This window comes from Phragmites australis, chromosome 7 (genome assembly GCF_958298935.1).
Source record: "Phragmites australis chromosome 7, lpPhrAust1.1, whole genome shotgun sequence".
NCBI classification, from domain to species: domain Eukaryota; kingdom Viridiplantae; phylum Streptophyta; class Magnoliopsida; order Poales; family Poaceae; genus Phragmites; species Phragmites australis.
The window spans coordinates 9,052,702-9,068,641 of record NC_084927.1 but is presented as its reverse complement, the minus strand read 5'-3'; the positions used below and the strand labels follow the sequence as shown (position 1 = coordinate 9,068,641).

General features: G+C 43.8%; 1 protein-coding gene across 3 annotated transcripts; it reads right to left on the bottom strand.

Annotated features, from left to right (window-relative positions):
* Positions 1-7,750: 7,750 nt before the first annotated feature.
* Positions 7,751-12,202, bottom strand: LOC133923956 (putative receptor-like protein kinase At3g47110). Of its 3 annotated transcripts, none has more exons than XM_062369281.1 (3): positions 11,770-12,202; positions 8,281-11,076; positions 7,751-8,207 (listed from the first exon to the last, which is right to left on the bottom strand). In XM_062369281.1, the coding sequence occupies exons 1-3, from the start codon at positions 11,801-11,803 to the stop codon at positions 7,852-7,854; spliced, it is 3,186 nt and encodes a 1,061-aa protein (XP_062225265.1). In that variant the 5' UTR covers positions 11,804-12,202; the 3' UTR covers positions 7,751-7,851. The 3 variants fall into 3 exon arrangements, with proteins under 3 accessions (XP_062225265.1, XP_062225266.1, XP_062225264.1); XM_062369282.1 differs by lacking the exon at positions 11,770-12,202 and having other exon boundaries at positions 8,281-10,522; positions 10,726-10,850; XM_062369280.1 differs by lacking the exon at positions 11,770-12,202 and having other exon boundaries at positions 8,281-11,333.
* Between the last annotated feature and the right edge of the window lie 3,738 nt (positions 12,203-15,940).

Sequence of the window (15,940 nt, the reverse complement as noted above, 5' to 3'; positions counted from 1 at the left end):
TGAATGGTATGCTCTATGGTAATTGTCCATTAGTAAATGGATTATATATATTGGATCTTGAGGATATAACTATTTATAACATTGATACAAAGAAGCCTCGGCTTGATGATTTGAATCCCACTTTTGTTTGGCATTGTCGATTAGGTCATATAAATGAGAAGCATATGCAGAAGCTCCATAAAGATGGTCTTCTACATTCATTTGATTTCGAATCATTTGATACATGCGAGTCTTGTTTACTTGGCAAGATGACTAAGACACCTTTCACTGGTCGAAGTGAGAGGACAAATGAATTATTGGCCCTAGTACATACAGATGTATGTGGACCGATGAGTTCTACAGCTAGAGGTGATTTTCAGTATTTCATTACTTTCACCGATGACTTTAGTAGATATGGTTACATCTACCTATTGAGGCACAAGTCTGAATCCTTTGAAAAGTTCAAGGAATTCCAGAATGAAGTACAAAATCATATAGGCAAGACAATTAAATTTCTGCGATCAGATCGTGGAGGTGATTATTTGAGCCATGAATTTGGTGATCATCTAAGGCAATGTGGAATCGTTCCACAATTGACTCCACCGGGTATGCCACAATGGAATGGGGTGTCCAAGCGGAGGAACCGAACTTTGTTAGACATGGTCCGGTCGATGATGAGCCAATCTGATCTTCCATTGTCCTTCTGGGGATACGCTCTAGAAACTGCTGCTTTCACGTTAAACAGGGTTCCATCTAAGGCTATAGAGAGGACACCATATAAGATATGGACCGGGAAGCGTCCCGGATTGTCTTTTCTTAAGATATGGGGTTGTGAGGCTTATGTAAAATGTTTGTCGTCTGATAAGCTCACTCCCAAATCTGATAAATGCTTCCTTGTGGGGTATCCTAGGGAAATCAAAGGATATTATTTCTATAACCGGGAAGAAGGCAAAGTGTTTGTCGCCCGGAATGGTGTCTTTCTTGAGAAAGAGTTTCTCGCGAAGAGAGTTAGTGGGAGCACGGTGCAACTCGAAGAAATTCGGGAACCACTTGAAAGTGTTTCAGCTCCTATTGAACCACAACTCGGTATGCAAGATGTTGCAAAACCCGTTGTCGAGGCACCAGCCCCACGTCGGTCGGAAAGGTTCAGTCGTGCACTCGAGCGGTTTATGTTCCTAACCACGGAGCAGCGCGACATATTATTGTTCGACAATGATGAACCTAAGACTTACTCTGAAGCAATGGTGGGACCAGACTTTGAAAAATGGCTTAGAACCATGAGATCCGAGTTAGAATCCATGCGAGAAAACCAAGTTTGGAACTTGGTCTGCGAGAAAACCAAGTTTGGAACTTGGTCGATCCACCTGATGGTGTGAAAACTATCGAGTGTAAATGGGTTTTTAAGAAAAAGATAGACGTTGATGGAAATGTTCACATCTATAAGGCACGATTGGTGGCGAAAGGTTTCAGGCAAATTCAAGGTGTTGATTATGACGAAACGTTTTCGCCCGTCGCAATGCTAAAGTCTATACGGATTCTCCTAGCAATTGCTGCATATTTCGACTTTGAGATATGGCAAATGGATGTCAAAACGGCTTTCCTTAATGGAAACCTAAGTGAGGATGTGTACATGACACAGCCTGAAGGTTTTGTCAATCCGAAAAATGCTGGGAAGATTTGCAAGCTGCAAAAGTCCATCTATGGACTAAAGCAAGCTTCTCGGAGTTGGAATCTTCGTTTTGATGAAGTGATCAAAGGGTTTGGTTTCATCAAGAATGAAGAAGAGCCTTGTGTTTACAAAAGGACTAGTGGGAGCGCACTTGTGTTTCTAGTCTTATATGTGGATGACATATTATTGATCGGAAATAATATTCCAATGCTCAATGCTGTCAAATCTTCATTGCAAAAGAGTTTTTCAATGAAAGATTTAGGAGAGGTAGCATACATATTGGGCATAAAGATCTATAAAGATAGGTCGAGAAGGCTAATCGGATTAAGCCAGAGCACGTATATTGACAAGGTATTGAATCGGTTCAATATGCAGGATTCCAAGAAAGGTTTCTTGCCAATGTCACATGGCATCATTCTCAGCAAAAATCAATGTCCTTTGACATCTGATGAGCTCGAGAGGATGAGTGCGATCCCGTATGCTTCTGCTATCGGGTCCATCATGTATGCTATATTTTGTACACGCCCAGATATCTCCTATGCTCTAAGTATTACGAGCAGATATCAATCGAACCCAGCTGAATGTCACTGGGCTATAGTAAAGAGTATCCTCAAGTACATGAGAAGAACTAAGGATATGTTCCTAGTCTATGGAGGTGAGGAGGAGCTCGTTGTAAATGGTTACACCGATGCTAGCTTCCAAACCGACAAGGACGACTCGAGATCGCAGTCTGGTTTTGTGTTTTGCCTTAATGGAGGTGCGGTGAGTTGGAAGAGTTCCAAGCAAGAAACGGTTGCTGATTCCACGACGGAGGCCGAGTATATCGCAGCTTCGGAAGCTGCAAAAGAGGCTGTTTGGATCAGAAAATTTGTTTCTGAGTTGGGTGTGGTCCCTAGTGCGTCCAGTCCAATGGACCTCTATTGTGACAATAGTGGTGTCATTGCACAAGCCAAGGAGCCTAGGTCGCACCAGAAGTCCAAGCACATACTTCGGCGCTATCACCTCATTCGAGAGATTATTGATAGAGGTGATGTAAAAATATGCAAGGTGCACACGGATTCGAATATTGCTGATCCGTTGACGAAGCCTCTCTCACAGCCCAAGCATGAGGCACACTTGAGCTCTATGGGTATTAGATACTTGCGGGATAGACTCTAGTGCATGTGAGAGAATGTGTTCTGTCTATGCTAATGTACTTTTGGATAATTGTCATCTGGTTCCATGAATAATTATCATTTACATTGATCAGCAAGTATGTGACTTGTTTGTGAAACTCTTTGTTTTATGATGTTATTCTAAATAGTCCCTAATCTCATATCATTGTGTGGGACAATAATGATTTATAGATTAGCACATTTGACTGAATGATGATCATGTTTCACGGATCATAGATATGGAGATATCAAATTAGTAATGTGGACACATGTTAGAGAACATGATGTTGGATAGACCCACCCTGAGATACTGCTGGGATTGTTATTTTTAATGTGCCATCAGTTGTTATCTCAAATGGTGTACCTACAGAATCCTTTGACCTGAGATCATCATTGATTCCAGAATGTGTAGTAACACACTTAGGGGCTTCCAAACGCTATTCCGTAACTGGGTAGTTATAAAGGTTGCTTTCGGGTATGTTATGAAACATGTCGTGGGATGTGAGTGATCAAGATGGAATTTACCCCTCCTAAATAACGGGAGAGATATCTCTGGGCCCCTCGAGGTAGTTGGATTGGAAAGTGCATGGCCATGCCAATGTGATTAAAGAGTTAATCATGGTGAATCCACTACTTGATCGAGTGAATGGTCGAGCTATCACAAGGGTGGCACGAATCTCGCCTTGAGCTTGACTGATATCGTGTGGTAAAGGGATTGGTGCATGAGTATATCAAGGTTCAGCCGATATGATCTTTGTATGCATTCGGGAGTCAATATGTCCTGCTAGGTACCGCTATTGACTTGCAATTCGGAAAAGGGTTTCCGGATAGCGGCCGTTTACATATGAACCTAACGGGTCACACACTTAAGGGGATGGAATATAAAACTTGTACTGACTCTAGTGCAAGTGGGAGATTGTTGGTGATATGCCCTAGAGGCGATCGAGTTTGCGGATTGGATCTGCTAATGGGATTTAATGTTGATTAAAGGACCATTAGGGTTTAGAGTCATAATGGGCTTTAATGTTGATTAAAGGCCTATTAGCGTGCTCTATATAAGAATAGGCAGGGGCCAAGGCGCATTGAGTTTTTTTTCGAAAAATAGATCTTACCACCAAAAACCCTGGCCGCCTCCTATTCCCGAACTCCCTTCGAAACCCTAGCCGGGTGCGCGGTGCTAGCACACCGGCGCACGGCGATTCCATCCTTGTACGTGTGGATACCATAGAGGCGCTGCTACTATTGCGGTGCTGATCTGCTCGGGGGTACTCAGGACGTGCTCGGGGGTACTCGGGACGTGCTCGGGGTACTCGGGATGTGCTCGGTGTACTCGGGACGTGCTCGGGGGTGCTCGGGATGTGCTCGGGGTACTCAGGACGTGCTCGGGGGTGCTCGGGATGTGCTCGGAGGTACTCGGGTTGTGCTCGAAGTACTCAGGACGTACTCGCGAGTACTTGGAAGGTGCTCGGGACGAGGTTGACGATCGACTACTTGACGCGCACGACGTTGGATTGGTCTGCTCCAACTCTTCTTCCGCTGCACTGCTCGTCAAGTGGTAATGATTCATAATCCCCTACTTGCATGGCTTCCTGGTTGAATGCGGTAGAGAAAATTTATTTTGTGCTAGCGTAGCCTACCCGTTCCCCAACATTAATGCAGGGGGCCAGGGGCGCAGGGCAGGGGCTGCAGCCTGCAGCGGACTGTGGACTGGCGGAGCTGAGGTGCAGGCGCCGAGGGTTGACTGGCCGAGGCGGCCACCCGGTGGGCACCGGGCCAGCGGAGGCTCCGCGGCTGCCAGTTGGCGCTCCTAAGGCTCTTGGAGGCTGGAGTCTCGCGTCTCGGCCGACGAGCGACGGGCGAGGGGCGAGTGGGCGACGTGGCGACGCCGCGAGTCCGCGACGGCCGACGTCACGCAAAGTCAGGAGTCGGAGACCAGGGCCCTGCGGGAGACGGGAGTCTCCTTCAGGCTTCAGTCCTTCGGCGGACGACGGTCGGCAGTTCGGCTCGAGGCTTCAGCGGCTCGGCGTCAGCGCTATGCATTCCTGCAGACTGCAGTCAGGCGGCGGCCAGGCGCTGGCGGCTGGCGCTCTTGGAGGCTAGAGGTCTTGGCCCTCGAGCCCTCGGCGGTGTCTCGCTGAGTCGGAGACTCAAAGTCCGCTCGCGGCCTGCCAGCTGCCGGCCTCGCGCAGGTCGCAGCCCACTGCGAGTTGGGGGCCCGGAGCGGCTGCACTGCTCGCCCCCCAAGGGCTAGTCCTGTCTACCGATTAAAGCGCTTGCAACATATCTAAGAGGGTAAATTGCAAGAATGTAAATGTGGAAACGTAAATAAGGTAGAAAGAGCAAACTCGGCACAAGAATTTTTTTCCCATGGTATTGATGGCATGAATGTCACCCCTATCCACCTATAAGCACTAATCACTATCTAATCGTGTGCTTAATCACCTTGAATGATCACTTTAAGCACTTTGGTGGCTTGGATGTCTTCTCAGGTATACATGAACTTCTCTGAACTCCGGCTACCTCAAATGACTGAGTGGAGGGGTATTTATAGCCTCAAATCCGCGCACTAACCTTTAACCCAACAACTTAGAAAAGTTGTTAACATCGGATGATCCGGTGAGAACAATAGTACTAACATCAGATTATCTGTTGAGTACACTCTCAGAAACTAGCCGTTGGAACCCCCACTCAAACCTTTGTGAACACCGGACACTCTGGTGTACTTCTTCTTCATCACCGGACTTTCCAGTGAGTATACTCTTAGCCATCCAAGCCAACTTCTTCTCTGAGTAAATTGCTCCGATGTATTCTCCAATGCTCAACACTTCATCATCGGACTATCCGGTGAGTTATCCTTAGCCATTTGAGCCAATGCAACCCTCTCTAAAAATAATGCTCCGGTGTGCACAGCCTTCATCACCAGACCATCTGATGCCTTGAACTTCGTTCTATCTCTTTTCACTATTCATTATCCAGTGTATTGTCCGGTATATCCTTGCTTCATCACCGGACCTTTCGGTGTGTTGATCCGATCTTCCACGGCTACAACCTTCTCTGGTGGATATGCTCTGGTGTGTATCTTCCTCTGATCACCGGATTATCTGGTGGGTTGTTCCATTCTGCCTTCTAGACAGAAACACTCTGGTGTTGCCATACTTTGATCACCTGACTATCCGGTGAGACTTAGCTTTCATTCTTCAGCACGACACCCTTCTCTGAAAGAATTACTCCAGTGAGCATACTTGCTAATCACCGGACCTTCCGGTGAGGTCTTCAGCCCTCTCTCCTACTTTGTCAGATATGATCCGGTGAGTTCAACTCCCTGAACACCGAACCATCCGGTGAGTTCATTTCTCTGGGGACTTCTCCAATTCAATCAAACTTTGTCCCAGTTACGGTGGTTTCTTCATGTATTGCATCCATGAGATCTACTGACATATATTCTAGACAAACATGTTAGTCTCAATGACTATATTATCATTAATCATCAAAATTATAATCATAATCTAATGAGGCCATTTTCGCTATAATAGACCCATCTGGATTTTGTGCAGCAATGGCCCGTCTACTTCAACCTTGCTACTCTTCATCGGCTCTGTTGCAACTCTAGACTAAAGGCTGTTCATGGTCACTGCATCTCTACCTCTTTGCACCTCCTCAACTTGACAACGCTTTCAAGAATTGCATCCTACAATGACTCTGATTTGGATGTATCGCTTATCTTAGTGTTGTAATATGTCTAAGTCTGCTGCTTATTGTTGCCCTTTCAATTACTTTATCCATTCAGAAATAGTATGCGTATTTTTTTTACTCGGTCTTCGAAGCTAAATTTTGACTAAGTTTTTTCATATATCATTTATAGCTACAAAACCTATGTAATGTGAGTTAAATTTTGACTAAGTTTTTTCATATATCATTTATAGCTACAAAACCTATGTAATGTGAAATTATTTTAGATTATAAATCTAGTTGTATAATTTTTTATACGTTAGATATTCTTATAATTGGATTAAATGTTAATAGAAGTACACAAAGTTTAACTTTGCAAGTTAAGAATACGTCTATTATTTCTGAACAGATGCAGTCCAACGCAATTGCATTTGAGAAGGGATAAGAGTATTGTAGTCGGTTTGTGTCCCTCTTGTACTATATATTGCCACTTCGGAGCTGGTCAATACAAGATTGCAGTTCCTTCTAATGCTGGTCTCGTTTTCATGCGCATGCTTCAACTTCACAACCCGGTGCTCAAAACCACAGGCTTCAGCAGTGCAAGAACTCTCTACTGATCCACTAACTGAATCCTTCAGAACGCATGATCGCAATGTTTACGGACACTCAATCCTCTACCGCTGTTCAATCTCAAGGCTTATCTGTGTGTCTGAAGATTAAGAAACACGCCAAGCTAGAGACAAGGCAACATTACTCGGGAAATCTCACAGCGTGTTGTCCTTGGAACAGTCATTTCAATTGCAATTTTGACCCTACGCTGTTTTCGGGCAGTTATTTGGTTCCAGTGGGTACTAAGGATCCTTCCCAGACTTGTGCCCTTGTCTAACTAAACTTGTAAGTAGTCCACAAACACTTGTAGACAGTCTCTAAATACTCTTTTAACTACTTAATCAAGAGTTGTAAGTAGTCCACAAACACTTGTCGACAGTCTCTAAAAAATCTTTTAATTACTTAATCAAGAGTTGTATGTAGCATAGAAGACATCGGTGAGGAATCCAAATTTATATGTTCCTGCAGTATCTTTTTCATTGTTCCTGTATTTGTATATTTGATTTGTTCCAGCGGTGTATTATACTTGGCCCCGTGTTATACTCACAGAATTATATGTTTTTCTGAATTCTGACAAAAACACACAATTTTTTTTTTACTAAATACAATATCCCAAAGTAGTATATGGGGGGGGGGGGGGGCTCCAAGCCTTAGCTTAGGTAGTTCAATCTGTCAAATAGAAAGACTCGCAATTACAAATTGCATTGTTAACAGTACGAATCTGTCACTCACTACACATCCTAGTAGTACCAGCAAAAGAGAATTCAAGCACTAACCACGAGACTCCAGATAAGCTTCTTTGATAGCACAAAGTTTTGCACACACATCTTGCATCCCAGGTCTATCTTTCGGAGATTCCATGGAACATGACAGGCCAAGCGCAACAAGCGGGATAATGTAGCTATGCATCCGTACTTCGGCACACAGCTGGTGTTCCTCATGCACCATATGGGGATCTAGAATCTCTGCAACTCTATCTGGGAACATGGAGTTGGCAAATTTATGAAGGCTAAGTCCATCGACGAACATTTCATCGGTGGGCTGCTTTCCCAAAAGCATCTCTAGAAGAAGCACTCCAAAGCTATACACATCACCTCCCGTGGAGATTTCACAGCCCATACCATACTCTGCAAAAGTAAATCAATGCCTTTAAGTTTAAGGGAAACTATAGTTACGCAGAAATGCGAAAAGTGAACTCACCAGGTGCCATGTATCCAATTGTTCCTCCAACTTCGATCAGGCTTTTTGGAACAATGAGGTCGGGAAATAGAAACTTTGCAGACCCAAAGTCACCAAGGCGTGCAGTCATGTCATGATCTAGAAGGATATTGCTTGGCTTCAAATCACAGTGGACCAAAGGAGGCGTAAGTTGATTATGGACATAATCGAGAGCAGAAGCCACATCTGCTGCAATGCATATCCGCTGGCCTAAGCTTAGCACTCTCTCCGGCATAGCACTGTAGTACTCACAGTGCAACCATCTTTCAAGGCTGCCATTAACCATGAACTTGAAGATTAGCGCTTTAAACTCATGGTTATCTGTATCCAAAGTTGAGCATAGGGTCACAGGTCGCATTAGATTACGATGGCGGGTGCTCCGTAGCACCTCACATTCAATAAAGTAACTCTCATATGCTCCAGGTTCATTCAAGTTGAATACTTTGATGGCGACTAGGCTTTTATCATACTTGAATCTACCAACATAAACTGATCCACTACGAGTTGAACTGATTGTATGGACTGAAGAAAAGCAATTGGTAGCTTTCAGGATGTCACCATATGATACCTTCTTCAGCGTCTCCTTGTTGCGTGGAAATGTTTGCACTTCTCTTCTCTTTGGATGGGCAAAAAAAGGAAACATACTCAGTATGTTATCCCACTGTGGAAATTCAAACACCCTTTTCTTCCAAAGAGTGATTACAAACCATATCAATAATAATAATGAAGCAATAGTAACCCATGGTATTACTATCAGCAGCAATGGCACATGGTGATTTATGTCAGGAGTGCCATCACAAAGTGGTAGTGCCAGTGTGGAGGACCTTGAACAGAGTCCCTTGTTGCCATCCAAAAATACAACAGTTGAATTTTGAAAGCAGCCACCAGTTGGAATTGGCCCTTCAAAGTTGTTGTAAGACAGATCGAGTTTCTCTAACATAGCCAGGTTCTCAAATAACTTCGGTACATTACCGGACAAGTCATTTCGAGAAAGATTAATATATTGGATGGACAGCAACGCATGAAAACTTGCAGGAATTTGCCCTTGAAGCTTGTTTCCTTCCATACGTAGTGATGATAGAGCAAAGCATCCACCAAGCACACCGGGAATTCCTCCATAAAACAAATTGTTGGAAACATTTAGAAGAACAACATTTCCCAGTTGGCCAATGTCCTCCGGTATTACCCCTGTGAGATTGTTGTGCGAGAGGTCCACACCCAAAAAATGGGGAGGGCCAGCAAATAGTTCTTCTGATAAGAATCCATAAAGGCTGTTAAAGGACAAGTTTAGCTGAAGCAGCTCCAAGCACAGACCTAAACTACTAGGTATGTTTCCATTCAAAAGGTTATCATCAAGAGAAAGCTCTCCCAGTTGAGTAATGTTACCAATCGAGGAAGGGATCTGACCTGATAATTTGTTCTTGGATAGGTTTAGGATAAAAAGTTTGTGCAGATTGCCGATAGTAGGAGGTATGCTCCCGGAAATCAAATTGTTTTCCATGCTAAGGAAAGTGAGATTAACAAGATTTCTTATCCCAACAGGTATGGTGCCTGAAATTTGGTTCGAACCGAGTGCCAAAAGTTTTAGGCTTGTGGATAGATTAAAAGCTGATCTAGGTATGCTGCCTTTCAGCATATTTCCCTCCAAGGACAATTTTGTAAGCTGGGTGCAATTTGTTAGAGAAGAAAGGAATGCCCAATCATGTGCTTCTAGCTGATTCATCCCTAAAAGCACTTGACGCAAATTTGACAACGATCCAAGAGATGGAATAGGGCCATGCATGGAGTTATTTGAAAGATCAAGCACTTGAAGATTTGACGCGTTGCCAAGTGAAGTAGGGATCAGGCCGGCCAGGATGTTGCTTTGCACTATAAGGAACTGGAGATTCGGTAGTGAGTGACCGATGTACGATGGTATCTGCCCAACAAGGCCATTGCTGCCTAAGTTTAAGTATTTGAGTGAAGGCATGCTGTAGAGAGATAATGGGACATGCCCAGACAAGCTATTGACACTTAAATCTAGTTCCATAAGTTTTGGGATGTGACTCAAACTTTCTGGAATTAACCCTGTAAATTTATTTTGGCCAAGAAATATAGAGTGGAGGGAAGAAACATTTCCTATTGAAGGAGGTATGCTTCCAGAAAGGAAGTTCTCTGTAACACAAAGATATTTGAGGGCTGTGACCTTACCCAAAGGCGGGATAACACCAGCCAATGAATTCATCTGCAGATCGACTATAGTAAGTGTAGATGAGTTAGCAAACAATGAAGCAGGGATCTCTCCATTGAGGTTATTACGCGAGAGGATTAGCGTGCTGAGTGAGGAGCTATTGGCCAAGGAGTGAGGGATACCACCAGTGAGACTATTGTTTGCAAGATTGACATAGCTGAGAAACATGCTAGCGCCTAATGCATCAGGGATGGTACCTTCAAGGTGGTTGCCGGCAAGCATCAGAGTCTGAAGGCCAGCAAGCTTGACCAACTCATCAGGGATGGCTCCAGATAGGCGATTATCTGTAAGATTTATCCGCGATAGAGATGTCAGGTTTGCTATGCAACCAGATATCTGCCCACCGAGATGCGTGGAGGTGAGATCTAGAGAGATCACACGGGTTGGAAGCCATTTGCTGCAAGTGACCCCTGGCCAGCTGCAGAAGTTGAGTGAGGTCTTGAGCCATAAGTTCAGGATGCCCAGGGGGTCAGAGGATATGCCGGACTTGAAGCAAAGGAGTGCTCGCCGGTCGATCTCGGTTTTGTTTGTTCCTGCTGCTGTGAGTGCTGTAATATTGAAGGGAAAAAGGATAAGTAAACAACATAGCAGGGACACGATTGAGGGCATGGCTTCCGAGAAATAAGGGTACTAAAGAACCAAATCTACAAAACTTTTGAGTGCTTTGGTTGGAACTTGGAACCTCGGTGTGTTCATATATGTCAATGGTGATGGAGTTGTGGCTACCATGGTCTTCACTTAATGCAAGACTGACTGTTTCTCGCTGTGAACCTGATACTAGACACGGAAAACGCGTGCGTCCTGCAGATTTTTTTTTTCTTTAGGTGAACCAAAGCTCCAAACATATGTGTTCTTTAACGGATTCGTCTAGTTTACCGTAATGGAGTTTAAGATATGCTTGACTTACGTACAAAGACTTGAGAACGAAAACCCGTGCAAATTGCCGAACAAATTAAATTATTTTACTGGTTCAAGAGGAAGCTTTGTGCAACATTGCCTAAAAAGAATGATTGCTGTAGGACCAAAATTGAAAACAAAAGGTTGCAAATTTGACACGTATCGGCCACAACAGCTGCAGGACTAGTGATGGCTGCTCCCCCCGGTTGCAGCCGGCAGGGGCGCAAGAAGCTAGCCATTCAGCATTTCAATTTGCGTTGCCACTAGATGATTGACAACTGAAAATATAATGACAACACGGCATAAAAGAGTGGATTTCAGACTATGGCACTCTAAAGACTTACCAATTCGGTTCATGGCATCATGCCCACCTGACATCTCTCTCCTAGTTCCTCCGTCTCTCTAACTCCTGCCTGCTCACCGGTTGACTGGTCGTTGAGAGCCACGTCGAGGAATTGCTTGCTCGCCGCGAGAGCCGTGCCTCCACCGCTCCCTCCTCTCCCCACCCGAACCCCCTGACCCCCAAGAGGTCAACGCGGGCGCGCACAGCCTATTCCTCGAGCACCCGGCGGCCCAGGTCTCGCTCCCACGCCGCGTACTGGCGCCGAAGCTCGGAGAGCATAGGCTGGGTCCGGTTGCGCATGAACTCGGGCTCCGCAACGAGCACCCCCGCGGCAACCGCTGGCGGCGCCAGCGATGCGGCGAGCACAATGGAGGACAATGCGAGGAGATTCTCGATGTCCTCGCCTCTGCATTTGGATCCCTGACTTCACATGTTTGAAGTCAGGGCACTGTAGCATGACTTCAGACTTGTGTGAGAGGTTGGATCTGTAATAGATGCATAAGATTTAGTGATATGGTAATATTATAAATAATATATGTGAATGGTGTGAAGTCAGAGGATTCAAATCCCTCGTCTCTATGGTGGCAAGCCAGAAGAGAGCTCGCCGCGACGATGCATATCTCCACTTATGACGACCGGCGGCGGAGGTGATGTGAGGGAGAGTTGGTTGGGTGGCTTCGTGCACCAGGGTATGAAGACCATTTCAGATGAGCGTGATGGTATAAACCAAATTGGTCATTCTTGAAAGGAAGTGGTATAGTCTTAAATGTACACTTTAGAGCGGTGTATTTTCAATTCTATCTATTTTTGTGATTTCATCTATTTTAATATTGTTTGAAAAATTTAAGAAGTTATGAAAAGCCTGCAACACTTGTGCAGATTTTGCTGCAGATTGCGGCGACAGTGCTATAGTAAGGTGTTTGCACAGCCAATTAAATTGTTGTTAGAGCTTAAGGATCTAGTGTGCTAAGATTTTAGGAGAAACTGGATTGGAAAAACAGAGAGTAGATAGATAGTCAAAGCAGAGGTGGAGTGCCGTTCGCCCTCAAAGTGGGGATGGCGTCACGCGGTCGCAGTGAGAGGAGTGAGCGTAAAAGCACAACAGATATCTAACTTGTTGCATATTGATAGACTTTGCTTATAGACTAACGCCTGTTTGTAATGTAGAGTTTTTATGAGCGCTTTAGAATGGTCGAGTTTTCTTTTTCTAATTTCTATGACACTAAAAGAGCTTATTTATGGTGCCTCCAAATCAGTATGGGTCATTCATGCCTTTTATCCAATGTGCAAGCCGACGACTCGGCGCGGACCGCGTTAAGGGCATGGCCATGCAGGGGGCCCTAGGTGGCTAGGTGTACGTTGCCTGATCTACCAGACCTGATCAAACGCAATGGCAGACATGCTCGCATAAACCCCCGTGACGTTCATGAAGGAAAAATATTGCAAACTGTAGATCAATAAATTAGGGCAACTTGCAAGTTTAACTGGGTGTTATCCATTGATAAGCGGCAAGGTGCAAATTAGTTTAGCATAGGAAACATTATTTACTACCAAGAAACATTACTATAGTACCCCTATGAAATTGCTGGTGAAATCTGATTTCTACTCCCCACCGCTATACCAAAGTAGAGCAGCGTGCGTGGGCTGGAGTGCGGCATGGACCGGAGGTGCAGTGCGAGAGTTTTTTATATTTTGTAATATTAATATTTAAATAAATAGATTTTTTATGATAATATTTATATAAATAGACGTTTATCGCCATCTAAAATGGCTAAATAGATTTCTTATGATAATATTTGCACAAATAGACGTCTATCGGTCTCTGAAAAGACTGTTGCCTTTTCAAAAGGCGGTAAAGATGACAACATGGTAGCGAAGCCTCTTACTGCTTCTGAGAAGGCAGTTAGTTCTTACCACCTTCTCAGAGGGTAGTTAGTACTTACCGTCCTCTTAGAAAGCGGTTAGTCCTCACCCCCCGAGAGCCTACTGTGCATCGCCACTTACTGCTCTTTAAAAGGGGCGGTTAGCCCCTCCCCTGCTTGGAATTTTACTTTTGTAATTTAACTTTTGTATATGTTAATTTGAAAAATAGTGCACATTTATTCGTGAAAAAAATTAGTTGTGCAAATAATTGTCAAAATGGCATCACAGAGTGGTTATTTTTTGGAAATTTTGGTTCATGTAAATTTATCGATATTCGTTTATTTATTTGATGTAAAATTGTATGAGTAATTTTTTAGTGAAGTAATGTTGGGAGGATATAAAATCTAATTTTTTGAATAACTATAGTTGTGAAACACTATTAGCATAAAATCCGGTACGGATGCTGCATACGTTGACAAAAATTATATGGGATATAGGGTTTGTCGTTGGTGCACGAATGAAGCCTAACCATAAAGATATGATAATAACAAACGTTGGTATTTACGGTAGGTTTAAAGACTAATCTAATAGCGTATCGCTGCTAATTCTAACATACCTTAGGAAATAAAAATATGTCAGGTTATAGTAGTTGCTCTCTATTGAGTGCACATAGGATATTTGCCTTTTCTGAGGGTATCGAGGCCTTCCGCCTTAACGTGACGGGCCCTCTGCAATTTTTTTTTTCACTTTGCTTCGTGTGCTTGAGTCGTGGCAAGCTCCTATGTTGCCTTCCTCATGCGTTGCTCCTCCTGCCACTTCAGTCATAGTTCCTCCAACTTTTGCTTGTACTCTCGGTGTTCGTATGCTTCACTGCTCTCCCACATGCTCAAGTCGACTCACCTCTTCTGATCCTCATTTTGCTCCATATCGAGCCATTCTATGAAATCATAGATAGGTGGAGGAGACTTGACAAATGAAATAAGATGGGAGATTAGTAAGGCAGTGCATGAAATCATATAGAAAGTGTCACATGAGTGATCTATATCGCTATATCGGTGGGTACTCATACGGTTCATGTTGAGGCTTGTCGTATTGGCAACTGTCACACATGAAAAGCGTAGGTCATAGGTGTATGAGATGTCTTGAAACTCGCAAAGCCTACAAAAATTGCCACAGAAGTATATCAGCGGTTCCGCACCCTAGGAGATGAAAATCCCCCAATATTTATTGGGTGGGCTTGGCAGAGCTGACGAAGACATTGCAGTTGAGAGAGCTGAGGAAGGAATGGTCTATCCATGGAAGAGGGAGGTTATTTATAGTGGCTGGGGGCTGATGCATGGACTAAGTGCATGGGCTTGGTTGGGGGCTGGAGCTTAGGTTTCCCTGTAAAAGCTGAAAAAAGTTATGGCATTGATGCTAGGTAGAGATTTTCTATGTCAAGATAGAGGTGTTGTTATTTAATTTATGATTAAAGCTCTATCGTGTGGTCACTTCATGTTTATAACCTAGTCTCTAAGTAATGCTTTTCATACATTAGAAAGAATTGTGTTGAATGGTATGTTAATATAATAAACTTATCATAACATTGATTAGATATAAAGTTCATAAATAGTTCATAACATAGTACGTTAATATAAGACACTAACCATATACCCATCGAAGTGAACTAATGAAATGGAAATGTAAAGAAATAAATTGTCGTGGCTGGCATTACATAGTTCTTAGTGTATAGATGTTGAATACCTAGATCATCTCAAGATGGCGGATGAAAGTGCCGGCGCAAATTAGCAAAAGAATGCAAGCTATGCCAATCAATGCTATCAGGGTAAGATATTTGTCATCTCCGAGGTGGTGATAGAAAGTTGTAAGGATAGGTACCAACAAATCCACCATCATTTTTTAGTCACCAATGTCCTTTGGAGATGGAGGCCTTATAAGGAGGGGTCGTTGTGGCATGAAATCGTCGTCATCATGATCAACTTGAGCTATCACGGTAGTAGCACATCCTATTTCGTTGTCAGTTGTACGCCATATCGATGTGGTCCGTGAACATCCTCTTGTAGTGTTCCATGAACCTTCTCCTATATTGCTGCTAGAACATCGAGGTATTAGGGGCATAAAATCATCATCATCATCGTCCTCATTATTTTCTAGATGAGTAGTAGAGGGTGACCCTGTACACCTTAGATTCGTTAACCATCATCATCTTTTACGCGAACCAGTCATCACAACCCCATCGAAGAGCATATATATTGCCAAGAAATTTGGATTTTCTTTGTTGATCAACTCTACGTCTTCTGGGAATACCT